Source organism: Cebidichthys violaceus, unplaced genomic scaffold, assembly GCF_023349555.1.
Source record: "Cebidichthys violaceus isolate CVI_PGR_0920_01 unplaced genomic scaffold, fCebVio1.0.p SCAF_25, whole genome shotgun sequence".
Taxonomy (NCBI): domain Eukaryota; kingdom Metazoa; phylum Chordata; class Actinopteri; order Perciformes; family Stichaeidae; genus Cebidichthys; species Cebidichthys violaceus.
In genome coordinates, this window is record NW_027176428.1 from 3,653,035 (window position 1) to 3,680,194 (window position 27,160).

The 27,160-nt window shown below is 40.8% G+C and overlaps 2 protein-coding genes across 4 annotated transcripts; one reads left to right on the forward strand and one right to left on the reverse strand.

The window, feature by feature from the left end:
* Positions 1–1,495: 1,495 nt before the first annotated feature.
* Positions 1,496–26,182, reverse strand: tacc1 (transforming, acidic coiled-coil containing protein 1). 3 transcript variants are annotated; one of them, XM_068720624.1, is made up of 14 exons: positions 26,005–26,182; positions 13,567–13,676; positions 9,661–11,377; positions 9,129–9,170; positions 8,700–8,763; positions 8,057–8,249; positions 7,107–7,171; positions 6,475–6,606; positions 6,286–6,362; positions 6,120–6,163; positions 4,994–5,157; positions 4,790–4,896; positions 4,524–4,644; positions 1,496–3,775 (listed from the first exon to the last, which is right to left on the reverse strand). In XM_068720624.1, exons 1-14 carry the CDS (start codon positions 26,073–26,075, stop codon positions 3,710–3,712), a joined length of 2,973 nt encoding a protein of 990 aa, XP_068576725.1. In that variant the 5' UTR covers positions 26,076–26,182; the 3' UTR covers positions 1,496–3,709. The 3 variants fall into 3 exon arrangements, with proteins under 3 accessions (XP_068576725.1, XP_068576722.1, XP_068576723.1); XM_068720621.1 differs by lacking the exon at positions 26,005–26,182 and adding an exon at positions 15,150–15,664; XM_068720622.1 differs by lacking the exons at positions 9,129–9,170; positions 26,005–26,182 and adding an exon at positions 15,150–15,664.
* On the forward strand, positions 19,911–25,618 carry aggf1 (angiogenic factor with G patch and FHA domains 1). Its single transcript, XM_068720625.1, has 15 exons — positions 19,911–20,125; positions 20,425–20,618; positions 20,855–20,954; positions 21,053–21,243; positions 21,463–21,594; positions 21,699–21,899; positions 22,572–23,004; positions 23,199–23,307; positions 23,582–23,633; positions 23,724–23,825; positions 23,918–24,083; positions 24,251–24,330; positions 24,422–24,549; positions 24,640–24,739; positions 24,835–25,618. Exons 2-15 carry the CDS (start codon positions 20,433–20,435, stop codon positions 25,087–25,089), a joined length of 2,235 nt encoding a protein of 744 aa, XP_068576726.1. The 5' UTR covers positions 19,911–20,125; positions 20,425–20,432; the 3' UTR covers positions 25,090–25,618.
* Positions 26,183–27,160: the final 978 nt, after the last annotated feature.

Here is a 27,160-nt window from a genome sequence, read left to right on the forward strand (position 1 = left end):
GGAGGTTCCAACTAATTTGTACAATGTGTAAAAGCAATTAAGAACATAAACATTGAAGCCATGTAATAACAGGCAATTCTTGAATTTACAAGGGCGGTCTTCGACCAAAGAAATTCTTAGTCAATTAACGCTCATATAATTTTGACAGTTAATTTATTTGTTAATTTAATCGACAGATATGGAAAACCTAGTTTTTTTTCACTAAGAGTCACACAAAATCACCATTTTAATTATTGTATTTACTAAAGATGTGCTTATAAGTTTCTTAGAAATGAGTTATTCTGCATAATAAAAATGACTAATCGACAAAAGAAATCTTAGTCGACTAAGTTAAGATAAGATAAGATAAGATAATCCTCTATTAGTCCCGCAGTGGGACTAAGACCTAAACAACTGATTAGTTGACTAAATGACTAAAAGGTGGCAGCCATATAATTTACTGACAAAAGCAACACCAAATATAAAGAAATTACTAGAATTAGCCTGAACATTTTTGACTAACATCATCCAACCTTTCTACCATCTGTAGCTTTTCTATTCAATCGTCATCATTTCCTTTTCATCTTTTTTAAAATGTTGATGCATTTGCAATGATTTATTCAGTTTGTTTCGTATGTTAGTTTTTAAAAAAGTTTTGTCTTCTCCATCCAGAGGACTGCTTCTCGTCTCCATCTGTTTTGTCTCTTACAACTAGATTTAGATTCATTCTTACATTGTTTTATATGGAGATATCAGTTTGTGGATCTGGTGGCACTGAGCAGCTACAATAATAAAAAAACCTTGCTGGCCACATTTGGTGAACTACCCTGCTTCAAACTGGTCTGGCTACACAGACATGTTTTAATAAGCAATTGGGATTTAATGAGGATGACCACTCGTTTTGCCTGAGTAAACATCATTAACCTGTTGTGGATTGTAAACTAAAGAATACCAGCAGCCCGTCCTTTCTTCTGTTAAACTGATCCACTATATAGTTAACTGTATGTTGACTGCTGGCAGAGGTTCCAGTTAGTGACTGAGCTTAGTTGTGATTTCTTTTTAATTTACAGTGCATTTGACCCTATTTGTGATTTTTTTTTTAAATTTGACATCAGAAATGAATATTGAAATGGTTAAATAACAGACGGCTGCTTGCAAAAACACTGACACATCACCATTGTGGACCATGCCATATGACCAGAGACTGTTTTGCACATACATTTATGACTACATTGTTATAATTGTTAAATTTGACTGCTGGAGGAAACTGCAGCCTCTTGACTCCCAATCAAAATGCCACTAATGACATGTCTGTAAAAAGTAACAGGACATTGGCTGCATGCATAAAAACAGGGATGAAATTTGGTTTCTGGCTTGCCTGTAGGAATGAACAATGGCCGAGTTTGCTTCGGTTTTGGTTCATCACTGCAGTGATAGTGGCTTCAGGAACAACATTATGTGTTTTCGACTTGTTGTGTTTTCTGCTTAAATGATTCAGGCATACAAGTAAATATAATACATTTTAAACATTTATTCAGGAATTCACAAAATATAGCCATTCACATACAATCTGAGTATACTTAATTCTTCAATTTTACAAATATTAAGAACAATATTCTTTTCATAAAGTATAAAATGTACACATATTGTACTGTAACGATGTTTTTGCATCGCAAAGCACCTTCAGACGAATGCAACACCACTATAATAGGACACAGAGTCACACTGAAACTCACGTCATTTTACAAGGACATTTGGCAATTGATTGTGCTGACGTGAAACAAGGCTTCCACAGAAGAATCTGTCCTTTATATCTGAAACCGAAACTGAGCTTGTGCGTTCCTTCAAGTATAATCGGACAAGAAAATGCTGATGCTAGCAATGAGGATATTATTATTATTATTATTATATATTACTGATGAACTCTCTGGTTGCCAAATCACAGACTTTCACCTTAACTGCAAACTCATAACTCACTGTTCAGGATGTTTTTGATCATAAAATATTTATACTTTGTATACAGCACACTTTGGCCACAATGTTTGGAAACAACAGCATGAAGGAACTAAGCAAACTATATTTTTTTTACAAAATAGACCAAATAAAGGCACACCAGTAACATTTGGGCTCACACAAAATATGAATACAGTCCAAAAACATGGCAACAACAGAATGTTTCTAACTTTCGGACTAACGCAGAACAATGGTTTCATATTACAGTATAATAAGAGCAAAGTGTCATCACTGTCAAACTATCATCAAATGAATAAGATACTATGGAACAGAATGTAAGATTCTCTTAAGTGCTCTTCATATTTAACAATCGCAGAGATTTATGGTAGGTAAAATGTACATGATGTCAAAACTCTGTGGTTTAACTGCATAACTGAGTACTTCACCACACACACTTGTATATGTTACAATGTGAAACAGACAAACTCAAAGGCAACTTAAGAAATACTATATAAAATATATAAGTAATATTACTTACCTTATAGTTAATTTGCTAATGAAAGAAGATAACCAACAGAACTAAACTGTCAGTATCACAAACAAAATGGCAGCAAGACATTTTTCTATAGGCCAGAAAACAAATACACAAGGACCAGTTTAATCACTCAATAGAGAAGACTGTATCATCAACACAGTTAAAGGTATAATATGTAGTCAAATTGTCACTTTCAAAATTTGCCCCTTTTTCCCTTGCTCAACGGGGGGAGAGAGAGAGACAGACAGAGACAGAGAGAGAGAGAGAGAGAGAGAGAGAGAGAGAGAGAGAGACAGAGAGAGAGAGACAGAGGTGGTCGAGCAAACTAGAGAGTGAACGAAGAGAGGGACCAACGTTACCAAGAATAAAACATTGTTTTCTGATTGTTTCACGGCAGTTACGTTCTGAGGCACGAATAAACACATGCGCACCTCCTCACAAACCTGTGGGATGGTGTCCGATTTTAAACGAATCATCCTGCTGTGGCCTGACAGTGTCAGGCCTGTGAGTCTCGGTGCGCCAAGCGGCTGTGTTGGAACTGGGAATGAGAACGGGTCAGAACACCCTGATTATTGGCTGGGGGTCACATCCCCAATGTGGGGTCCAAAAGCTCTTTGCTGACGCCCAGAAGAGCAAAATAAGACGAAAAGAGAAAATACAGGCAGAGGACAGGGTTTCTGCAGGTATGGCCACCGCAACACACTTCTAGTGGTTCATAAGTGATGGTTGAGAGGCATTATTTTTGTATCAGTTGCATATTATACCTTTAATTACAGTGTAGACGCACTGTGCTAAAAGATGTCTGTGCTGTGCGCCCACATCGTCTTTCCCTTAGTTCCCATATTATTTCCTACAGTTTTGTGCTCAACAAAACAGAGAATGGAAATTCTTTGTCGTAGAACAAATGCACACACAACAGTTAAAAGTGGATGAATCTTTGAACAATAAAATGAGGCTTTACTGTAAATCCTTCGCCAAAGATCAATAAATCTCCTTCAAAAATATTAAAATATACCTCATGATAACTCTGTGCTTCTTCAACTGCCATGACATGATTAACACTATGGAAAATGATTGCTCTGGTTTCATATTTCAGTCTGAAAAGAGCAACTATCTGTATAAATGTTGTTGCTTTTTCAAAAACTTGTAAGCAGGGGGAGAGAAAGAGGTTGAAGTGTGCTTAAGTGTGATCATGTACAGTATTTACATCAATGTTGCAGTGAGAGTTTGATTAAAGGCCTCTTATTCTGTTCCCAGTTTGGCGATCAGTTCATCACAGATCTTAGTGAGCTCCTCGATCTCTTGATTCTGTGAGAGACAGAGAGAGGAAGAGTGTTTAGAAGTTGGGGGTAAAGCTGTCAGGACAGAAACATAATTCTGCACAGGTACAATAAAAGTCTTAGAATATGTACGCAGAAAAGATGTTCCTCTATGGCTCGCAGAAGACTGGATGTGCACACCTACAACATCCAACTGTACAAAATGGTGAAAACCTTATATTTGTGTTCAGGGATTGATAATGGGGTTCTGTGTCTTTAAATCCTCTTTAAATTTTCACCAGTCTGGTTTTAGTATATGAGACACTGTCCCCTAGTGTTAGATAAAGCGCCAGTGAGAAGAGCATTTCTAAATTCTGTGCAGAATGCTTGCACATGATGAACGTACTTAAAAATGATTTTGCAGATCGCTGTAAATTAAGCACTTTTGAAAACACTGTAATTGAACACCATTTATCTGCATCTTTTTTTACATTGTACAAAGCCACAGGAGTGGGATTTTGTTATAAAATCTATTCGATCTAACGGTACAAAACAGGAGATACTTTCCAAAGCAAAAAGAACAAAAAGTTACTTTTGGTACAACAAGTAAAGGGCTGAAAGGAGGACATTTATCATTTACTTGTTATCAACTCAGAGCCAACACACAAACTAAAAACTGTGTTAGTGAAAGGGTTTTAACTTCAATCATCCAGAGTGTTTTTTTCAGCATACCCTGCCTTCCACTTAAACAGTTTAACACAGTGAATCAATCTTAATCATGTTTGTAAGCATCCTACCTTTTGAAGGACAGCTCTTTCAAGTGAATCCACCTTCATCTGCTCCTTCCTCAGGCTGGCGTTAAGTGCGACACTCTCAGAGTCGGCCTTGGCACGTACCTGTGCTATGTCCTCATTAGCCCTGTCAGAGCAGAAGTGAGGGAGACAAGAGAAATCGTCACAATGAAACACTGTGTCTAGCCTTGAAATGCAAAAGAGCTTTCATTATTAAAAACCTGCCGAACGATTGTATCCAGGAATCACAAACTGCAGACATGGAAGCTTACTTGTCCAGTTTCTCCTCAGCATGCACCTTAAGGGTTTGGTATCGTTGCTCCTCCTGCTTGATCCGCATCAGGTAGTCCTGTGCGCACTTCTTCAGTACCTCCTCATTCTGGAAAGACACATGCAGAGAACATCTAGTGACCTGGCTCATATGTGGCAGTGGGCTGGAGAGCGTCTCATGACATTCATACTGAAGCTTTACTGACCTTCTTGAAACCCTCCAGGACTCCCTTCATGGTCTCATACCTCCTGAAGAGGTCAGCGAAGGAGCGCTCCACAGAGTTGAGGTCGGCTATGGCCTGATCCCTCTCTACGGTCAACTGCCTGACCGACTTACTGCAGGATAGGGACTTCTGCTGCTGCTCGTCCTCTGCAACCAACAGAGGAGTCAAAATACAAGATTTAAAGGGCTAGATGTATGCATTACTAGGCAACAGCTTGAGTCAATGTTTACTTCCTGTCAGCTGATGTCATTCACATACACTGCAACCAGCAACACATGAAAGAAGGAAGGGTCATTATGTCATCGTGACACCTTTCTTATTCTGAAGGTACCGGTATGAAGGTCCAGATTTATAGAGGCATATCAAATTTGGAGATTAGCACCACCTCACAATTATAGGAAGCATGATCGAGAGATGGCTAACGTTAGCCTTCCTGAATATTATCAATTATCATTAACTGTTTGATGGTTGGTTAGTTATTGATAACAAATATTCTCTATAACAATCAAAAATGTGTAGAATACTACAGGAAATAAACTGGAACACATTTGGAATATTATGTTTACAACTGTGACATGGTCTACAAGATTAGTGCCAACTCTCAGCCTTGTGATTGCTTGAGCGTCTGAGACTCTTTTTATACATACTACTCTAGTCTCAAACTTTTAAGACAGTTTAGCAGAACAGTACTCCAAAACATACAAACAACAGCCAAAACAACGGAATATACTTGACTGACCAGGTCAGACACATGGCCTCATGTGTTTAAATCTCTGAAGACCACCTGGCTGCAGTACAGGCTTGGCAGAGCATCATGGGGGAAGCTAGTGTCTGCTGGACGTTTTGAGCCACAGACTTTAGACCGTTGTAGAATATAGAAGATCAGCACTAGATGTAAAACGCTCTCAACATAAGGTTGAGAGTTGACATTTTGAACCTCATTGTCAAAATTTAATTTCAAATCTTATGCAGTGCAACAGACCCAAGGAAAGTCAATGCACATTTCAAGTGAGGTCTCACAATGTTGGGGAGCAGTCATAAAAACACACACATTCCGGTGCCATGAAGTGTATGTAGACTTTACCACCACCAGGTGGCAGCAACTTACCAATCATCTGTGCAACTGTTTTCTCATACTCTGCAACTATTTTCCTGTCAAGATAAAAATAGAAAGTGCAACATTTGTCAGCTTTATTTCTCCACGAGAACATTGTCTACATTTACACTGTTTTAAATGTGAAGCAAGGTTCAAGAGAAACAGTGAAGCTCTATACCTCATCTCCAAAACCTCAGCTCTGCTCTCCTCATACTTCCTCTTCCACTCATTGACCTCAATCTCTTTAGTGATGATCTGATTGGACAACAGGACACAACAAGGTTAAGAAAATGTTAAGATCTATAAACTTAACCATCATTGGATTCACATAATCAAAGGAGAACTGTTCTTTCTGACAGTGACATACCTCTTCTCTGATCAGGGTGAGCACTCCTGCCTTGTCCATCTCACTCAGAGGCATGTTGTCCTGGGACAGGGCTGCTGTGTCCTGGACCTCACTGCTGGCCATCTTTGTTGTTTGGTTCATAGATATCTCACTCTGTGGAACATGCAGAAAATATTCTGTGGGATCAGTCTAAGATCTGATGAGAACACCCATGATCCTTACAATTTGTAAGCGGATCCCTTAAGGCATGACGCAAATCACCTCATCTGCTGCTTTAACTTTTCATTGCAGATCACATGATGTCTTTGTAAGGTGCATTCTGGGAAAACTGTTCACATGTGTGTTGATTTTACTAATCAAACAATTGTACAACCTGGAGGTGCAAGTGTGGTTATCTTAAAAAAATATTATGTGAGTAAACTATTAAATGATTGTAGCAAAATAGCTATCAGGATATAAGAGAGCAACACGTGTGAAAAACTAAAAAAGCTGAAAAAAGTATGTCCTACTGGCTAATAGTTTAGCCAGTATTACAATTATTGGCTAAACTATCTTCTTACTAAATGAGATAAAAAAAACGTAGATGCAAAACAAGCCGGTGATGTTTAAATATTCATACTGCTCCCTCCCTGTGGTTCCTATCGTCTACTTACCATATCATCTTTCAGACAGCAGGTGTCCTTCTCCTCCTTGTGATCTGTAATCTTACTGCCAGGACCTTTGAGGAAAAAGAAAACACACAATTAAATGGAAAATGACAACTGTTAACTGCACTAATTACCCATAATTTTACGAAAAAAGAATCCACACAGTAGTCTTTCGGTGCTCCATGTCAAAAACTCACATGAACGTCGGCATTAAGAATGTGGGCACTATTTGTCTAGTTTTTATTCGATTTCCTTGTTTCCATACTGAAAAGATGGTGCGATACTTGACCACAGACACAGACTATGGGAAACATTTGTTCCCCAGTGTAACATTTATAACTTTCTTATATCTAGGACAGGGTTTTGCTGAGCTTGCATGCTCCATTTTATTCCTTTATTAAGTTTGACACTTTCGTGGGGCATTGCAGATTCTAGTACTCCAACAGAGTAACTGAGACAGTTATGTAACTGAATCACTCTCTTTGTTCACAGTTTCCATTTCATCCTGTTGGAACTGGCACCTCTAGTTGCAGATGATTGACGGATGGATGTTGTGATATTGTCGATTGAAATTGGTTGTTAAAAGCTCACTTCATATTTGTTTTACAGGAAAAGATTTAATTTTGAAATAAAAATAGGATAAATTGATTTTTGGGGGCACAACATGGCCGCGGATGTGATTTCCAAGTTTTAAATAATCTCAAATTTAACACCATGCCTCATGGATACACTGACCTTTCATAGTGCATGTCCTATAAAATACTACTATCGTTAATACATCACAATTTAGAAGATCAGATGGAACAAATGAGACCAGATTTCAGGACTATCGATAGAATTATTAAGTCTATTTGTGCTGTTTGTTTCACAGAATAAAAACAAGCATGGCGTTGTGAACAGATAGGTAAGTTGGTCCTTCCACTAAAGTTGACTTAAAGGTGATGATCTAAACATACCATCCATAAAAGAAATATCATCGATTGAATGTTTCTTCACAGGTTCTTTTTGGCATTCAGGTTCTCCTCTCTCCTCCTGGCTGTCTGTTTCCTGGCTCTTAATGCCAGTGGAGGCAAGCTTCTCCTCATCAGTGGCGTGATGAACCCTCTGAGTGATCTCTGGGGTGTGAGCCACCACCTCATCATCCTCCTCCTGGAGAGAAGGGAGGAAGAAAGGATCCACATTATAATGGGATTCATGATAAGATTCACTTCATACTTAGATATCAAATATTAAATACAACTCAATACAAATATACTATTAAACTCCTTACAGGAAGAAAAACATTCAGCTTTAAGCAGCATTAACAAAAACTTTTCCTATATGGGAAAGTGTGTACTGTTGTGTATTGAAACTCTTAATGAACAAATGTAGATACAGCACTGCAGAGCTGGTGCCACTGCTGATACTCCTGCCAGCTTGTGTCAAAATGTGTGTGTGTGTGTGTGTGTGTGTGTGTGTGTGTGTGTGTGTGTGTGTGTGTGTGTGTGTGTGTGTGAGTTTAACGAGGTGATGCCAAAAGGTTAGCCGGCTGCTGAATAATGGACATTGCAGTGTCACTGCAGTAAGGTGAACCACTTCAGCTCACAAAACACACATTACCTGATTGTACACGTCAAGCACCAAGGCCTGGTTCTCATCATATTTCTGAACTTTACAGGAATTCCTACAAAACAAGCACAAAGCAACAATACAAGGATCAGAATATATAGATCTAAAAGCAATGATCCTTAAAAACTTCTTCCTCCTCCTGTTTCTACAACCGCAGAGTATTTCTGTGCCTTTTGAGCTATTTTCATAGCCTCATAACAAGTGAGGTACAGCTACATACATGACTAGCATAACTCTTCTAGTGTTGCCCAACTTCTGGAGGGATCACAAAACAGGACAAATTAACTTGATGATGTATATGGCCTTGGAAGTTAAGGATAAACCAATGTTTTTTTCTGGAAAAGCAGATGCCACGTTGAGAGTAAAATGGGAAGCAAGCATGCACGAAAGAAAGAGAGCGTTGATAGTGAGAGTACTTACAACAGAAAACAGAGAAACTTGACTTGTTCAGATGTCCTGGGGCTAGTAGTAGTAGGCGAAAGCAGCGGTTGGGGGTTGCGTAACAGACAAGAGGAGGTACGATGAAGAATGAGGGGAATATTGATTAATGGAATGTAAAACAGATCAGGAGGAAGAGATAAAGGAGAGTTTGTGAGTGACTGAAGGCATTCAGTGTTAATTGAAAATTTGAGAATCAACAGAAGCTGCCGACAGACCCGGAAAAGCTGAAATTAGTCCAAACTACTGCAGCTATAAGTACTTCTAAGAGCTTATACTGTATATAACCTGTTTGGGATTTACATCAATGGCCAGTATGAAGTGTTAAGTGTTTGGCTTGTGTTCAAAGCTAACATATCCAGCCAAAGAAGAGGAAGCTCAGTGGAGTGAATCTAAACCTAAAATGACATATAAACTGAATAAAATGAAATCTGAATGTTAATATTGGTGATAATGTTATGACCTCAAAACTCCTAGGGCAAGACAGAACGTTTTAATTTAGCTATAGACTTACGTGATTGTCTTCTCTTTGTTTTTCTTGGGAATCTGCCTCACTTTTTTCTCCCGCGCCGGTTGCACTGCTTTCTGTTTGCCTTCGTCTTTCACTTTTTTCTCCGGCTGAGGGGCACTACTGGATGCGTCCTCGGTGCTCATGGGTTTTGAGGGTTTAAAAGGGTCCACAGAGTCATCAAAATTGTCTGGATCAAAACTGTAGGAGCTCTTCGGGAGCACTGGAGAGCCGCTCAACGCACTATTGCTTCCAAAGGGATTGAAGTTCGGGTCGTCCCACTGACTTGGATCAAAGTTATATGTTCCTGACTTAGGAATAGGAATATCATCAAGGTTCAGAGGTGCGGTAGAGTCTGAAACCGGCAAAGAAGTTTCTGGAAGAGGATCCGAAACTGGTTCTGATGCTGGTTGAGAAACTGGTTCTGATGCTGGTTGAAAAACTGGTTCTGATGCTGGTTGAGAAACTGGTTCTGAGATTGTGGGTTCGGGTGCAGGTTTGCAAGGAGCCTCAGATCCTTTGGCCTTCTGCCTCTTAGCTGTGAGTTTGCTGATTGACTTTTTACCACCTAATTTCCTCGGAGGCGGCTTGCTGACCGTTCCCTCGTCCAGACAGAACTCAAGCATCATAGGCTTGGCCTCTGACGATGACTCCCTCATCTCTGGTTCTACTGGAGCTACTGAGCTGGCCTCACACACAGGCAAGGAACTACCGAGTGGCTCGAGTCTGGGGAGAGAGCTTAAACCAAACGGTGGGGGAGAGTTCTGGATTTTGGATCCACCGCACTGAAAGGGGTTGAAGCTGTCATCCAGCTGGTCAGGGTCAAATTTATAAGTGGCCTTGGGAACAGGAAGTTCTTGTTCCTCATTTGTTTGGACAAGCTTGTTCAGTGAGGCCTTTACCGTCAGGGGTGGAGGCTTGGACTTGCTGGTTTTAGTCTTTTGAGTAGGCTCTGTCTGGTCCAGGCCATTGCACTGTGGTTCTGGTTCAGCAAGAGGTTTCTGCTCAGGGGGCTCTGGAGCTGGACTGATTGCAGGTTCACTGCTAAGGACCAAGTCTGGTTCTGGGGTTAGAGCAGGAGCAGGAGCTGGAGTAGGAGCTGGAGCAAGAGCAGGAGCTGGAGCAAGAGCAGGAGCTGGAGCAAGAGCTGGAGCTGGACTGACTGCAGGTTCACTGCTAAGGACCGAGTCTGGTTCTGGGGTTAGAGCAGGAGCTGGAGTAGGAGCTGGAACTGGAACTGGAGCAAGAGCTGGAGCTGGAGCAGGAGCAGGAGCTGGACTGACTGCAGGTTCACTGCTATGGACCGAGTCTGGTTCTGGGGCTAGAGCAGGAGCTGGAGCTGGAGCTGGAGCTGGAGCTGGAGCTGGAGCTTGAGCTTGAGCTGGTGCTAGAGTTAAAGCTAGAGCTGGAGCTGGAGCTAGAGCCACATCCGGGACAGGATCTGCAACTAGGACAGGGACTGGGGCTTGGGATGGCTCTGTGGATGGGGCTGTGCATTTAGCCACTTCAGCAATTTCCTTCACTGAGGATGGAGCAGGGACAGGCACAGAGCCCAAGACTTGTGAAAGAGTCTCTGTTTGTTCTGCTACTAGGGTCTGGATGTTTACCTCCAGTGGTGCACCCATGGGGACTGTAGGCTCATCTTGACCCATGTTGTGGCTGAGCAAAATATCCTGATCCCAAACTGGAGCAGTCACTATCAGCTGCTCCTCCTGATCCACATCTGAAGAAGAATTGTGAGGAAAAAACACCAGAATTAACAAAAAACAATTCATAATGCATAAAACAAAACTTCACACTTCTTCCCTTTGACAATCTCTCCAATCAAATCCAAAACTCAGATGTAGATGACATCTGATTGGTTCCTAGCCAGCCAACTGCTCCTATTGCTGCTGTTGCCAAGGCAATGTCTTACCATGAGGCCCACAACATTTAAACCAAGTAAAAAAAAAAAAGAGAGCAATGATTTATTTTGCATTGTGTTAAAGACTAAAGGGGCAGCGGCCGCTGTGGAGTAAGTACTGCCTCTAGGGAACCTTTTGACACACCAACATATTTCAGTATGCCTGTCATACTCGCCATCATGTAATATTATGTTGCTAGGAGACGAGCACAGCCTGCTGTGTTTCTACCTACTTCCACATGCATTAGCATATTGCCAGAGTGTTATTTTCAAAGTATTCCTGCAGTCCAACATGCCCATACAAACATGTCCTCATCCAGGTCCACATACATATTCAATAGAAAGTATAACTCTATTTTGTTCTCTCACTGTTTATAAAGGCAGAATATGTCACAGTAGAGATACATCTGCTGCGCTGCCTGTTTGCAATAATAAGCTAAACATGTGGTCAAATTGAATTAATGAAATTAGTTATTTTGCATTTGTTTACCATTTTGTCATGATATACTTCAGAGTTTAATATGTGTAGAAAGTGCTATACATATGCACTTGTGCACAGTAGTTGTTTCCAGTCAAACACACATCTATATAATATAAATGATTATCTCTGAACTCAAAGCATTTTTTCCAATTTTATTCAAACTAAAACAATGCAACATAGTATTCATATAGTTATAACAAATAGTATTGATCATTAATTATTCATGTTTTAACTCAAGTAGATCATGCATTTCATCACAAATGTATGCGTCCATTCAGGAGACAGACAAAGTAATCCTCAAGTGTCAATCTGTTAATGTAATCAATGTAACGTTAAGTGCCTTTTTACCTATCTGTTAAATATTTAGAAACTGTTACAGCATATAGACTGAGGCTGATATAGTAATGGAAACGTTGGATGGGCACAGACAAACACTGCCATCAGTATGTTTACATTCAAAGAAGTTTCTAGAGGCCCTTCAACTCCTGTCTGCCAGGATTCAAACTTCCTCGTTCACAGCTGCAGGACGGGATGTTTGTGGTTGAAACAAAAAGGAACTGCCTCCTCGCTCCATACTGGTTGACCTTCACAAAGTACACTTCAGGAAAATGTTGTTGGAGCTGCTTTAAAGGAAGGATTTATTGCTACCAAAATGAGAATTACATGGTCTTCTACAACCCTCTTCGAAGCACGACCTACATGATGGTTTCATCCTGACACCAAGCTTTGTTTTGTCACTCCCCTCATTGTGACCTCAATCAGTTACCAATACAAAACGGGGCAAACCAAATCCTTTTGTTCAACCTGTTGAATACCAGAGCAAGGGTCATTCTCACACTCCGCTATAGGCTCCTCCTCTCAGTGACTCAAATGACAAGGACAGTGCTTCTGCCATCATCACACCAAGCATGCAGAACATGTTTCACTACTTAGGCATTAGTAACCTTAGGTACCTGTAATAAAAACATTACAATAAAACACATTTATATGATCCATTAAAAAACTTGAATATTGCCAGAACTTGAGATAGTGCTCATAGTTAATTTTTTTGTTTTTTGTTTTTACAATTTAAAGCTACAATGTTGTAGGTAGGTAAATTCCTAAAAATACGAGACTGCATGTGTATCCAATGACTGTGGTGTGGTGAACCTGAGGAAACATGCAGACAGTTCACACACAGTGGTGAAGTTCATATTTACCCATATATACCATTTTAGAAACGTTTTTTCTTTTGTTGACTATAAAGACAAACACATGTGCAGACACGTGATGGCTGAACATTAGAAGCGCCATCAAAAGACTCTAGTTTCCATGGCAACTTCAAGGAGGGACACTCTGCCTTTAATGTGCGCTTGAAACGACATTTCTTCTGGTCTGTTAGATATTTGTAACGTTAATGAGAACCTTCAGCTTCACTGTGGTGTTGTGACTGCAGAGTTTTTACGTCTTGAACAACTTCCTCCCTCTCTCTCTCTCTCTCGCTCTCTCTCTCTCTCTCTCTCTGTTGTTGGCTCAGCAGTGGCCTCACCTGTTTTGTCTGCATCAGTGTTGTTGTTCTCCAGCTCTCCTGGGAAGGTTGGAGGGGCGCGGACAGGAGTTACTGCTTCAGGAGTGTCGAATTGACCCTCTGAGTCAGAGCTGTGGAAGCCAGAGACAGAGAGAGAGCGTGAACTTTACAAAACATTCAAAACATGTGGAAGCAGGAGGAGAAAACTGAAGAGCAGTGCTCATAACTACTGGGACTCAAAAGCAAATGGCTTAATCAGGACTGTGAAACAACTGCACTACTGCATTAAAATATGTACAATATGTGTAAGTATAAGGACAAATGCAATTCTGTATTTGTGTTTCATGCCTCCTGCCAACACATGAACCCTCATCACTGCAGTTCAACTAAAGAGTGATGTTCCCTTCTGACGTTCTATTTTAGAGACCTAAAGGGGTAAAAGATCAAAGAAAAATGAACGTAAGGATGACACCACAAAAGAGCCTATGCTGTTTTGGATACAGATCTGAAGTGTACTGAACATAATCTTGAATATATACACATTTCAATATTGTAGAATCATGTACAAAGAGGACTTTATTGTGCCTTTTACAAGTCTCTACTGTCCCAAATCCATCTATATTACACCTAATACTCTTTCCTCTGATATTGCATTGTGCTTCGGCAACATTCAGCACTATTCATGATGGCACTAAAGAGAAAGAAAAAGATTAAGTAAAAGAAAGAGGAAGTAGGGCAGCCCGCTCTTTCCTGTCACATCTTTCGCACTATACTGCATGAGACTGCACCATACAAACTATAGGTATATGTATGTATTTATAAAATAAGATGTGTACACTACAACTGAATACAGTACATTGCAACTGAATACAGTTGCAATGTACTTTACACAGACAACTTTCAACACTGGCTTGTGATTTCAAAATTGTAGAGCAGCAACAACTCAACAAATCAATTTGACCTGATCGTTTCTGTAAGCCACATACATCACAGCGCAGTTAGATATTGATGTGACTCTGGTTGGATAACTGCTTGGATAGTAAACAAACAAGGATTTTGGCATTTAAGGTAGAAAGGTGATACATTATTTGGGTAATAAAATGTTCAAGTGTGGAAGACAGCACAAACTTTACTTGGAACAATACCGAGGATAATATCAAAGCAGACATGAGGAGCAGAGAGAATAATAAGGCCATGATGCCTTGAGCATGTGTCACGTTTGTGAGCAACGATTACATCATTAAACTAAACCGATCCTGACTGCAGTGCTGGAGTGGAGTGTTGTTTCTGTGAAGCCACAGAAATGAGGATGTAGTGTCAGTGAGGCTGAGAAAAACATTGTGATGGCCTCAACCACAGCCACACCAAACATGTGTCAGCGCTGAACAACATAACACAATTGATAGATCTGCATGTAAACAAAAAATGTTGATGCAGATAAACCAAAAAGTGTTTATTTTCCCCCTCTTTTCCTTCACATAATTAGAGATTCCTCAACCCGACAGGTGGATACACATGACAACACGTGTGAAAATGCCCCCTCCTCCTGTTCAGACAATGTGAAGCACACTGTGACAGTCTCAGGGCTCCAGCACAACACTTGCCTGCAGCCTTGAGATCTCTCCTCTTCTTCCTCCTCTCCACGTTGTTCCCTCTCCTCGCTGGCCTCCTGCCCCTCTTCATCCTCCTCTCCCTCTCCCCCTCTCACCGCCGTCCACGTCCATTTGGCCCATGACACAGGTGACAGCCAAGACATCGCTCCTCTTTCCACTGGGAGGGGGGGGTTCTTCAGCCCTCTTCTGACTCAAAGACTCGCTGGAATGGTTTCCAGAGCCCGACTGAACCTTTTCTGTGTGTTTCTTCCTCAGATTTCCAGTCTGCCAACAGCTCTCACATCTTTCCACAGAGACGCTCTCGTCACACGAGTTGCTATTTCCCCATGAAAGGAAGGAGACATTTCTTTTCCGCTCTTCTATTTGTATATTTTCTGTCTTAAAATCACAAAGGCTTCAGCTGCTTTCTCTTATCCTCTCTTTTAATGTCTCCAGTCACGCTCCTTGTCCCCCTGCCTCTGTGGCAGAATACCACAGCTCTGATCAGCTGGGTTTCAAAATGCTGTTCTCCCTCTCTCCTCTGCTGAACACCCCCTCCCAACCTCTCCCCTCCACCTCGGGCCCGTCCATGGACAAAAAGCACAGCGGGGGAGGCAGGAAGCGTGAAGCCCTAGAAGCGAACGCAGCTACTGTTACTCAACTAAATGAGTTCCCCTGTGGTTGGAGAATGGTACGATCCTGTCAGGCCGCTCTTCCACTCTGAAGCAGAAGGAGGGAGTCAAAAAACAAACACAGAAGGTGGAGGAGGAGCTGGACTGTTGGGGCTCCACATTTTATAGCCCAGAGAGAGGTTAGGAATGTTGGGCTAGATCTTTAAGCCTACTCCGTTCCTCCAGGCTGTTGAACAGTTAACTGTTCCTCTCATCCAACGGCAGGCATGCACGACCAGGGGAACCAGTTCTGTTGCATAGCCCCAGGAGATCTACCTGGCTGGATTCAATGTGTCTGCGGTAACAGTTCACAACACACAGGGAAACAATGGCCTTCTGTGCACTCATTAATTGATGGTAAAAACATTATTGCATCTGACACAGGTACATGTTGTTGAGGAAAAGAAAGCATCACATGACTCAGGATATGTGTATGAAATACCTCAACAGTATTACAGTGTTCTCTGAAATAACTGATGCTGCTAAAGCCACTCGCCACATCAACAGAGGACTCTCTGTGTAGACCAAGAGACCAAGTTTATAGATAAGCCTCAGATCATTGTTTAGAACCACTGAAGTCCACCTAATGTATCGTCTATCAGAAATCAAATGCCAGGGTGTTAGACGATGACCTCTCCTGTCACATGTGTTTTCCAAAGTAGCATTTCAAGAAGGTCATACATGCATTTATATTGTCATGTCTTGATTATTGTAATTCACTGTATTCAAAGTTAAGCCAAAACAAAGTCTCACGTCAAGACTCAGCCGCTTGCCTTTTAACAAATTCAGAAAATACAAGATCACTTAAGCCGTGCTCTGGCCTCCCTCCACTGGTTTTTATTCAGTTTTAGAATTGGTTTTAAGATTGTGCTGATTATGTTAAAAGCACTTTAAGGACTTGCTCTCAGTTTTGTTGCCTGATTGCTGCTCCCCTATATGAGCCAGCTTCAGATCCTCAAGCAGGGCTCTGCTGGCTGTTCCTGAGCCCTGACTCAAAACTTAAGGCGACCGGGCTTTTGAGTTCAGCGTCACTCAACTTTGGAACTTCTTGTCAGAGAATCCAAGGCTTGGAGAATCAGACACATTTTGTAAATCTTCCTAAAACCTACCTTTTAAAAATAATTTGAGTTCTAACATGTTTTATCCATTCTATTTGTTTATTTCACATTTTGTAATCTTATTATTTGGTTGTTGGGTATTTAATGCTATTTAATTTTCTTTACTTTTAGTGGCCTGATTGTATTTAATTATGTTGTGCTGAATAGTTTTATCTTTATTTTACTATGTAAAGCACTTTGTTACTCTGTTTTGAAAAGTGAATTATAAACTAAGTTTATTATTCTTCTTCTTGTCATTATTAATAAAGTGTATTTGTTTTTGAGCAAACGACAATAAGCAGCAGTTGTCATGTGAGTTTTCAAACCAAAATGAAACACGTCAGAGCTTCAATGTGGCCTCAGCTTCTGGGCTTTTTCAAGAACCCATGTATGGTATATTTTATGTTTTTTATGTTTTGCTTGCCTTGTCATATAACATGCGGATGCATCCTCTGTGTATTGTTTTCTAATACTGTACTCCTCCCTCAGGGTTTGGTTTGGCCACGCAGCAGCTAAACTCCTCCCAAATTCCAATGGAGGAGCAGAGACACACGTGCCTCAGTCAGGCTCAGAGTTTCCACATTGGACCAGAAAGGGAGGAGTTTGTCCTCTGCCCACGTATTTATGTCTGGGTCTGGAGCGGCTCGAGGCTGATGTGAGGATGAAGGGGACCCCTGCCTGCATTGATCACGTGCAAGTTGTAGGATAGTTATGGAGTAGTACAAATAGATAATCACTAGAGCACAAGGATCAATCATGCCTTTATTCTATGGTCACTATAGAAAAAGAAATAAAAGCACCAGGCGGTCCTATTTTTGAAGCCACTGAGCCACAGTGGAGCCCCTCAGTAGCTCAGACTCATTAGAAGAGAATATTACTGTTCCCAGATGTTGTCCTTGTCTATCTGACTAATAGACAGAGCTACAACACATGAGAAAAAAGAGAAGGTGTTATCGTGGTGTGTTTTCTGCATGCGTGGAGGTTATTTTGACAATAAATTTAAATTGAAAAGGACATTAAACTCAGTTTTTATGGATTATCAGTTTATTCTAAATTGCTCCCTGCACCATAGTGAGGGGCCAGTAAAAACTCATGGTAGCCAGGGATAAGTGGGTTATATGAACATAAACTCATAACTTTTCATTGCCAGGGCTTTTTAACAAACACACTACAGAAACTTGAGCTGAGCACCGCCATCGTTTTCACTCCTTTAAAAACAAGCTAGTAGTCACAATAGACAGCTTTATGCCTGTTTTCTAGTCTAAAAATGGGACCAATAAACATCAGTAGGTAGCATGAGGCAGCTGTGCGTCTCCAGATAAAAGCCTACCCCATTCTACCACCACCACAGCCATTAGAGGTCCTGCCAAGGAGCCCGACACTCCACCAAAATCCAAATAGAACTCAAAGAGCTCAGATTTCAAACACAGTGGGAGGAACCCAAAAGCAATTTTGAGAAAACAGAAAGAAGGAAAACAACTCAGGCCTTCCGAGCCCATTGTGGACTTTTTTCTCAGCAACACAAATTCTGCCTGCACTCTGTACAAATGTGACTAATGACATATTTATGTCTCCATGTGAAGCTTAAAGAATGAATCCAGTAACAATATTTTTCTGACAAAGTTTCCCTGTAACTTCACAGCTCAAATGTCTGAAAGAATTCAGAGATAATATTTGCACAGTATCATACTTTAAATACACACTCGCCATAAATAGAGACAATTTAACTTGCAGAGGACAATGGGGGGATAAGTGCAGTCATACATGGAGGAAGGAAGTGAATCAAAATGCGACTCGAAGAATAATTGTGTGTGTGTTTGAGTAACAGATTAGGAAGAGGAAGGACAAATAGAGCCATTGACAGAGGGAATGTGTGCAACAATTAGCCCAAGTTAGCATACAGTATTCCTGACTTTTTCCTTGTCGCAACTGTGAGGGAAACTGAAATGGCTCTAAAAGCAAACATGAACAGTGGTAAACTAAACAGTGTGAGAGGAACCTTCATCAAATAGCAGCTAGAATACTTGCTGAAAACGTTTGGCTTTGACTTAAAGTTGTGACCACATCCTGCCAGAGATGAGTAACTACCTTCTCAGGTCAGAAAACTAGGCTACTGCTCATGCGTCACATTATTTCCCCCAGTTTCACGCTGAGCTGTCAAACAGCAGAATCAGTATGTTGCAGCGATATCTAGTGGTAAAAGTGCATAGTGGCACCAGGACAGTGCACTTCAATACGTAAAAACATTGCTGAAAATGCTGTTTACACACCGTTTACACACCGATAGCAATAAATTTCATCAATTTAAATTATAATTATTCAAATAACTTTTCTATTAAATTACCACAAACTGCTCTCATAAACTACCAGAACATCCTTTGCCTAGCTGGTAATCCAGGTTATTTTCCATGTAACATTACTCCCCTTTAGTTATTATTACAGTATAAATAAATATATATTCCTGAAAATTCCCTGAGACACTGAACAACCTCATAACAAGAACCTCTCAAATTTAAAAATCTAAACATTTTAAGTCAGTGACATTTAAATGTTTAACATGCTGCACCAAAATCAAGATAATTAACATGTCAGCATACATTACAGGCATTTTCTACTTTCTAGAGTCTGCTGTTCTCTTATATCAGCTGGAGGAAAACTGTCCAATCCTTTATATTTATTATTGTAGACTGCACTAACATGAACACTGAGAGCAGATGGAGGACTGTATGCTGTTTTCTCGAAGTAAAATATGTTGCTGTAAAGACCATAAATCAGAGATTGCAAAAGATGTTAAGATATGATCATTTGATATATATATATATATATATATATATATATATATATATATATATATATATATATATATATAAGTTTTTACTGGTAACGTTAAGCTATGAAATTAGTTTGTCGATGGGTGGCAGTAAAGTTCTTCCAGATACGTGGTCAGATTTGAAAAAAGTAGAAGTCCTCCAAACCCGAAGAAGAAGTACTTCCGTTGTCACGACATAGTTAGCTAGTAGTAAATGGCGGTTGTGAACAGGGTGGACAGTAAACATTACCACGGTTATAACTGTAACTGTCTCATTATCATCAAAAACATGTACTCGAGTGTGTCGGAAACACGGGATAGTTACAAAATGTCTATTTTCAACTTTCAGATCGGTTCATGTGTCGTGCTGACAGGAAAGTCACTAAAAAAGAGACGAAAACAACGCGAACGGTAAGTGCACCTATGAAGACAGAGCTAACTCTAGCTACAACGCGAGCTATAAGGCTAGGTTAGCACAGTTAGGATCATCAGTTAGTCAACATTGACAGTTGTGTGTGCTTGCTTAGCAGTAGTGCGGTTTTGAACAATATATAGGTAGTACACCGTACTGTGTACTTTTGGGAAAAAATAACTAGCAACATCCAGAAACAGATAAGCTAGATGAGCTAGCGCTATCTTCAACTATAGCTAATAAGCTAATATTCGGAGGCGGCTTTCCTTAAACAAAGTTGATTGTTAACGTCTTTTAGTTGAACTAATGGAGAACGAAAATGGAGAAAATGACACGGAGTCTGAAGAGACTGAGCTCCGTCTCAAAGTGGAGTCGTTGAAGCGGGAGCTCCACGACTGCAGAGCCGAGCTGGTGAAGTTACAGAAACAACTGAACCAGTCCGACAGACTGCAGAGGAGCACCGAGAGCTACAACGAGGACCTGAGGAAACAGGTCAGTGCATCACAATGACCATTATGACCTGTGTACAGGTGGTCTTTATTTAAGGTCGTCCACTGATCTGATGTACAGGTGATCTTTATATCCGATGTAAAGCACCGTAAAAAAACAAACAATTAAATCACCCTGATTTTGTTAATCATCATAGCCCCGTTATCATGTTTAAACAGCCCCCTTAAGTTATTAAAGAATGTCTGCCACTTGAATTGATTTTTAATGTATTTGTTCAGGTTGACCAGCTGAGTGCAGAGATTCATGAGCGGAAGAAGAAAAATAAAGACAGAGTCGACAGTGAAACTCAGACTGAAGAATATGTATGGACAGAAACAGGTGTGTTAATTTAGTATTTTACATTAAATGAATTACACGATCATTTCCGTTTGTCAGAAAACAAGTAAACTAATAAAACATTTTTCAATATTCCTCAGATTATTACAACTACTACTATGGAGGCCACTCTCAGAACCCAGAGGCTTCAGACACTAAGGACGGCCTGAACACAGTAGCAGCCGTGGATGAAGCTAATGGCAGTGAGGCAACAGAGGTTTCAACACCAATTGAAGCAGCAACTGTTGATGCTAACCTTAACTCTGACGACAGCGTTGCAGTCACAACAGAGGTTTGTGTTATTAAAAAGTTGGTTAAAGTAGAAGTAATGGTTTCTTTCTTCATGAATGAAAAATCATTATTCAGAATGAGAATGGATGGTTCAACTAATCGATTAATGAACTAATTGTATCAACCCTAATCCCAAATCCTGTATTGTGATGTTGATATGCATGGATAAATTGAATTTATACATTAAATTATGACTAATAAATGGCATTGTCTCTTTCAGGAGGGTAATGGAGGATCCATAGCCGATATGTTGAGGGCCACTGCTGAAGAGGCTATGACACAAACTGGGTTTGTCTTTGATGAGACTACTGGGATGTACTATGACCACAGCACATGCTTCTACTACGACTCGGTTCGTCAAACACACTTTTTTAGTAAAATGAAGTTGTCTATAGCATAATTAATTCAGCAGCATTGTGTACAACGTTTTTTTTTTGTTTTTTTTCTCTTCCGCAGGCCAGTCAGTTGTACTATGATGCCAACACGGGCATTTACTACTACTTTGATGCAGAGAGCGGACGATACCAATTTCATTCCAGGATTGAGGTGGCTGCTGTACAAACTGCTGTAGAGCCTTGTCAAGACAAGAGCACTGGTGAAAAGAAGAGTCGAAAGCTTAAGAAAGGGTCCAAGAAAACATCACACCAGGATGATAAGGTATGTAACACCTGGATCTGTTACTGATGCATAACATGAATACATCTTAGTGGCTGACAGCTGGCTTTTGACTTTGTAGTTCCCCCTTAAAAACCTTGATGTTTCAAATAGTCATGACTCGGTCTCAGTCTTCAAATGCTTGTTTTTTTTTTGTATTAAGTTGAGGTTAGATGACTGAAAGATTATCCTCTGACCTAGGTGCAAGAGGTGGCTAACTCATTGGCTAAAATGAAGATTTCTTCTTACTGGAATACTGCTTCCCACAGAGGTACGCCTTTAAATCCAACTAGAAAACAATTCATATTTAATAAGAGGAATCATTACTAATACACCACTCATACAGTTCCAATGAAAGTGGCAGGTTCGGTTAGTCACAACAATACAGTTGAAAGATATTGACTGTGATGATTCACAGTCTTGTTGTGTCTATATCAAGCTCTAAAGTGAGTGAGGAGATTTTAACACAATAATGTAATGGTAGTGAAACATACCCTACTACTAAAGATTACACTAGTGTCATTTGGTGGAGGTCTATAGTGAATTGTCTTTGAAGACTGAAACCACACAATCAGTGGCAGACATGACCAGCAGAATGGGATCTACAAAGCCAGCATGCCCTGTCAGTGAACTTCACTGGAGATGGTAATCTCACTGTTGACTGTCTGATGGCAGGAACTCATATTTGATGAGGTAAAGTTGGAAGACGAAGAAACCGAATGGGTTGAAAGGCAATCAACTAAGAGGACCACAACATTGAAACGAAAGTCTCGCAGTCCAGATGTGGCTCCGCGTAGAAAACACTCCTCCAAACGCAGAGAGGAGAGTGTCAAAACTTCATCAAAGAGGAAAAAGCAGAAAACCGATTCACACGACGATGATAAGAATAGATCGAGGAGGAAGAGGAAGAAGTCCAAGTCAAAAAAAACAAAGAAGAAAAAGAGTCCGGCTCAGAGCGATGGCTCTGAGGGGAACAGTGAACCAGAAGAGGGTGAGATCACAGAGTCGGAGAGAGAGGAGTGGGAGTCCACTCCCTCAGTCTCATCGTCTTCTAGCTCCAGCTCCAAGGAAAGCCCAGAGTCAGAGATGGAGACTCAGAGTCATGAAGGTAGGAGGAAAAAGAGCCCAATTTAGAGGTTGTTCAAGGCACACGTCTAAAAAAAGAAAATCTTGGGTAAATTTGTTTAATCTGTTAGTAACTTGAAGCTTTTTAGATCATCACCTGTCATTTGTTCCGAACACTTTAGCCTTTCGAGGCTGCCATGTTCCTTTCATAATGCAACAGGTTTATTTTTCTTGCAGGAAAAGACATTTGGCCGCCCTGTGTACGAGTGACAGTGGTCAGATCCCCAGTGCTGCAGGTGGGCACTCTGTTCATCATCACAGCCGACTCTCCAGCCACCATTGGCAGGTTTGTGATATTTCTTTCTCGTCATGGAAAACATGACTTACATCTTCACACGGTTTGAAATGTTCGTACCAAGAAAAAGTGAGTGCATGTTGTGGTAGAAGGGTTCGATATTCCTGAGGGTGCAGTACCAAAGACAGAATGATATGGCTTTAAATAAGAACTGAGAAATACCCCCTTATAAGAGACTATAAGTGATGTCTCACTTAGTGAAAATATGAGGAAAGAATCTCTCAGTAAGTCATAAAGAAGACAACCTGCTGTCTTTCTGTTGCAGAGAGAAGAATATGGACCATGCAGTCCGAATACCAGAAATGGGAGTCAGCAAGGTACCCCTTCTCCAATTTTATTTTTGTCCAGTGATCTTCATCATTCATTTGCGTATTTGATTTCCCTAACTGAACTGTGTTTGGTTCCAGTTCCACGCAGAGGTGTACTTTGACCAGGAGCAGCAGAGCTACATGCTGGTGGACCAGGGAAGCCAGAATGGAACCGTCATTAACGGCAACAGGATCCTGCAGGTCAACACATTGTCTCTCGTCTGTTGCCTCTAAATAAAACAGTAAAACTTCAACTGAGCAGTGACGTTATCAATGCTATGTTCCTTCTGCAGCCCAAAACCAAATGTGAGCCCCATGCACTGATGCACGGCGATGAGGTGAAGATGGGAGAGACGGTGCTGTCGTTCCATATCCACTCGGGGACAGATACTTGTGATGGCTGTGAGCCCGGTCAGGTGATGGCTCACCTCAGCAAGCACAGGAGAGAGGAGACTACAGGTGAGCCAACGCAAGAGAAGCCACATCCACAGAACTACACTTTTTGTTTTTATAGAGTCATGAAACCGCAGTGATATTCTGAGTCTAAACTTGTTAAAACATTTTTGAAAAGCCTGATATGCTTTTTTATTGTTTAAATTAGAGTTTTACTCTGTCTTTTCCCAAAGGCCCTGCTCTCACCAAAGAGGATAAAGAAGCCCTGAGACAAAAAGAGCTGAAGCAGATGAAGGCAAAATATGGCCTGCAGGTGAGTGTTATCAGGACTAGCAGCCGCCAGTTAAACTCTTCTTCTCTTTATGTCTCTCACCTTTCGATTCTCTGTGTTTTTGCGTAAACAGAGCAGTGAGTATGAGGAGGCCAAAGCTCTGAGGAACCCCCGATACCAGGATCGAGCACAGTCTCGACGGCAGACGGTGGGCAGCGAGGGCGTTTTTCAACGAGACGATGCACCCGCTTCTGTTCATCAGTAAGTATATTGTCCTAGACTAATCGCTAAAGAAGGAAAATAATGGATGGATTAGTAACCATATCATATGTCTTATTTGTCTTCTCAAAGGGAGATCAGCGAAGTCAATAAAGGACGGAAGATGCTGGAGAAGATGGGCTGGAAGAAAGGAGAGGGACTGGGTAAAGAGGGAACTGGAATGAAAGACCCGGTAAGACAATCTGTTGTCTGCAGATTCTGTATTGAATAAAATGTATCGCAAAGCAACACAATGATTTGGTTTCTTTTTCATTCCTTTCTCCACAGATTCAATTGAAAATCAGAAAGTCCCAGTCAGGTTTGGGGGCGGGTGCCGCTGTGTCTCTAGACTGCGCCTCTGTGACCAAATCAAAGTCCCAGAAGAACTGGGAGAAAGCGCGCGAGAGATTTGCTGACTCATGCCAGCCTGACATGCTGTCACCTAAAACTCAGAAGAACAAATCACCCAAAGTCTGGGTCAAAGAAGAAGAGACTGAGACGACAGACGCACAAGCAAGTGTTGATACAAACCACCAAAGTTAGGAATAACTGAGTTTGATGTGTATCTCTCTACTGCCGGAACTATTTTCCACAAAAGAAAGCATCGCTGAAGACTCCAGCAACCAATCAAATGAGCTGGTTTCCTCATATGTCACCATGATTAGTCTGTCAGTTTGTACAACACTGCATAATTTGTAAATGTTGCTATCTGTGGTTGTAGAATGTTTTTTTGTTTTGTTTTTCTTAAGTGAACTGTGTGGAATGTTTACAGTCCAAAAAACCTCTGAAGACCAGCAGTGTTTGTTTCACGGTCCAATGTGTCCGTAGTCCGACCTACAGAGGGCAGAGCTGCTGCTACGCCTCCCAGATCAAGGAGGACACGGATCGCCTCGAGCAAATATTGTCACAATGAGCTATATTTGTCACAATCAGATCATGCTGCGATTCAACAACTGGATCCGTTCAGACAACACTGTAACTGATCATGTTAAACCACGCACAACTGCTTGGTGTCAAGTGTCTCCACAAAACAAAACAAAAGTGCTGCACATAAATATGTGAACATGCTCAACCTTTTGGTTCCGTTTGATTCTTTGAGTATTATTGACATTCGTGTGTTTACCAAAAAACACATGGACACACACACATCCACGTACTTATGTAAAGCCGGTGAGCAAACAGTCCGTCAGTATGCAGTCTTATCTGTGGGTTCATTGTGAGGGTGTGTGAATATTTGCATGTGTGTGCAAGTGTACGCTGTAACAGAGGACGCTCTCACACCAAATGGAAAGGAAAATGAGTTGTAGTTTACGCCACAGTAAAACATAGCAGCATGTTTCTTATCCTCACTGCTAGACGCCTCATTCAACACCGGTTCAGCTGTAAACAACACAATTCTCAAAGAAAGAACTTTCTCAGTAGGAAGTCAGCATTTAACAGGTGAGTAATTAGACTCACATGACGCTGCTGGTGTGACTCCTTGCACTGGCTCGCTTGCCGCCCTTCTTCTGACTTATATTACCACCCATTTTGATCTCCCTTGTCTCCTGTCGATGGGTAGACTTTGCTGGTGTTGTTTCCTTTAGATAGAAGCCATACTCTCCTCTGAGACGGTTCAGTGTGCAGTTCTGTCAGGTTTCTTCTTCTCTGTTGACAGGTGGCTCCTCCTCAAATCTCCTCCCTCAACTTAACTGGAGGTAAACACTGTACAGATGATACTGTAGTGTAATAAAACAGGGAGGGATCAGATTGTGCCAACATTGTCCCGGCTTGTATTGAGTAGAAAAGTCTCAGCCATAAAAAAAAGATGTGGTGAGTCATGAGATAAAGTGTGAATTCATTCTTCTGTGAGGATGTGGCTCAAGGCTTTTGAGAGATCTGGCTTGACCAGTTCCTGCCACTGAGAGCGTTCAGAGGAACACTAAGCCACTGTTCTTTTAGGTTATTCAGAAGTTATTATGCAAAATGTGAAGTGATTCTACAGTATGTCATTTAGGGCAAAATCACCAGCTCTGTGTTCTATCTATGGACAGGTGTGTTGTCATAATGATAATAATGATCATACAGTTATTTAATCTCTTCTGTTTTGCCGGCCATATTGAAGCACATTTTCCCAACTGCTCAGCTGAATGCTGGAGTGCACACAGTAGGGGAGGAGATCACCGGTGGTCCCGTGATACAATATTATCACGATACTAAAGTCCCGATACAATCTTATAGTGATTTTAAAAAAATTGCGATATGCTGATGAATTAAATTGAGATCTATTACCTTTTTTATTATTATGCAGTTTGTCTGTTTTTCACCCGATTCATCTCACATCAATCGTTTGTCAGTTAAGCAGACAGACTGATCAACCATCCATCATTGTTTTGACTTCCTGCCAATTCCGCTGACTTTACCCATGACCACACCAGGAAATACTCAGCACCATCAAATGGACTGAAAAAAAGCAACTGTTACCAAAAGGTTTATTTTGTATTTGCAATATTAATATTTTATCAAATAAAATAGCAATAACAACTTCCCCCAACCCTTAGTACACAGGTTGTGAAAGCAGTGCCAGTTCATATTAATCTTGCAGAAATAATACACTTTCACTTCTGTCACAGTG

Coding starts and splice junctions, on each gene's coding strand:
- tacc1 (XM_068720621.1), bottom strand. CDS start 15,301: ATGTCTTGGCTGTCACCTGTGTCATGGGCCAAATGGACGTGGACGGCG. Junction 6,607..7,106: donor GCTGTCTGAAAGATGATATG/GTAAGTAGACGA, acceptor CATGTTCCACAG/AGTGAGATATCTATGAACCA. Junction 4,897..4,993: donor TCCTGGAGGGTTTCAAGAAG/GTCAGTAAAGCT, acceptor GTGTCTTTCCAG/AATGAGGAGGTACTGAAGAA.
- aggf1 (XM_068720625.1), top strand. CDS start 20,433: ATGGAGAACGAAAATGGAGAAAATGACACGGAGTCTGAAGAGACTGAG. Junction 21,244..21,462: donor GCGTTGCAGTCACAACAGAG/GTTTGTGTTATT, acceptor TGTCTCTTTCAG/GAGGGTAATGGAGGATCCAT. Junction 23,634..23,723: donor CAGAAATGGGAGTCAGCAAG/GTACCCCTTCTC, acceptor GTTTGGTTCCAG/TTCCACGCAGAGGTGTACTT.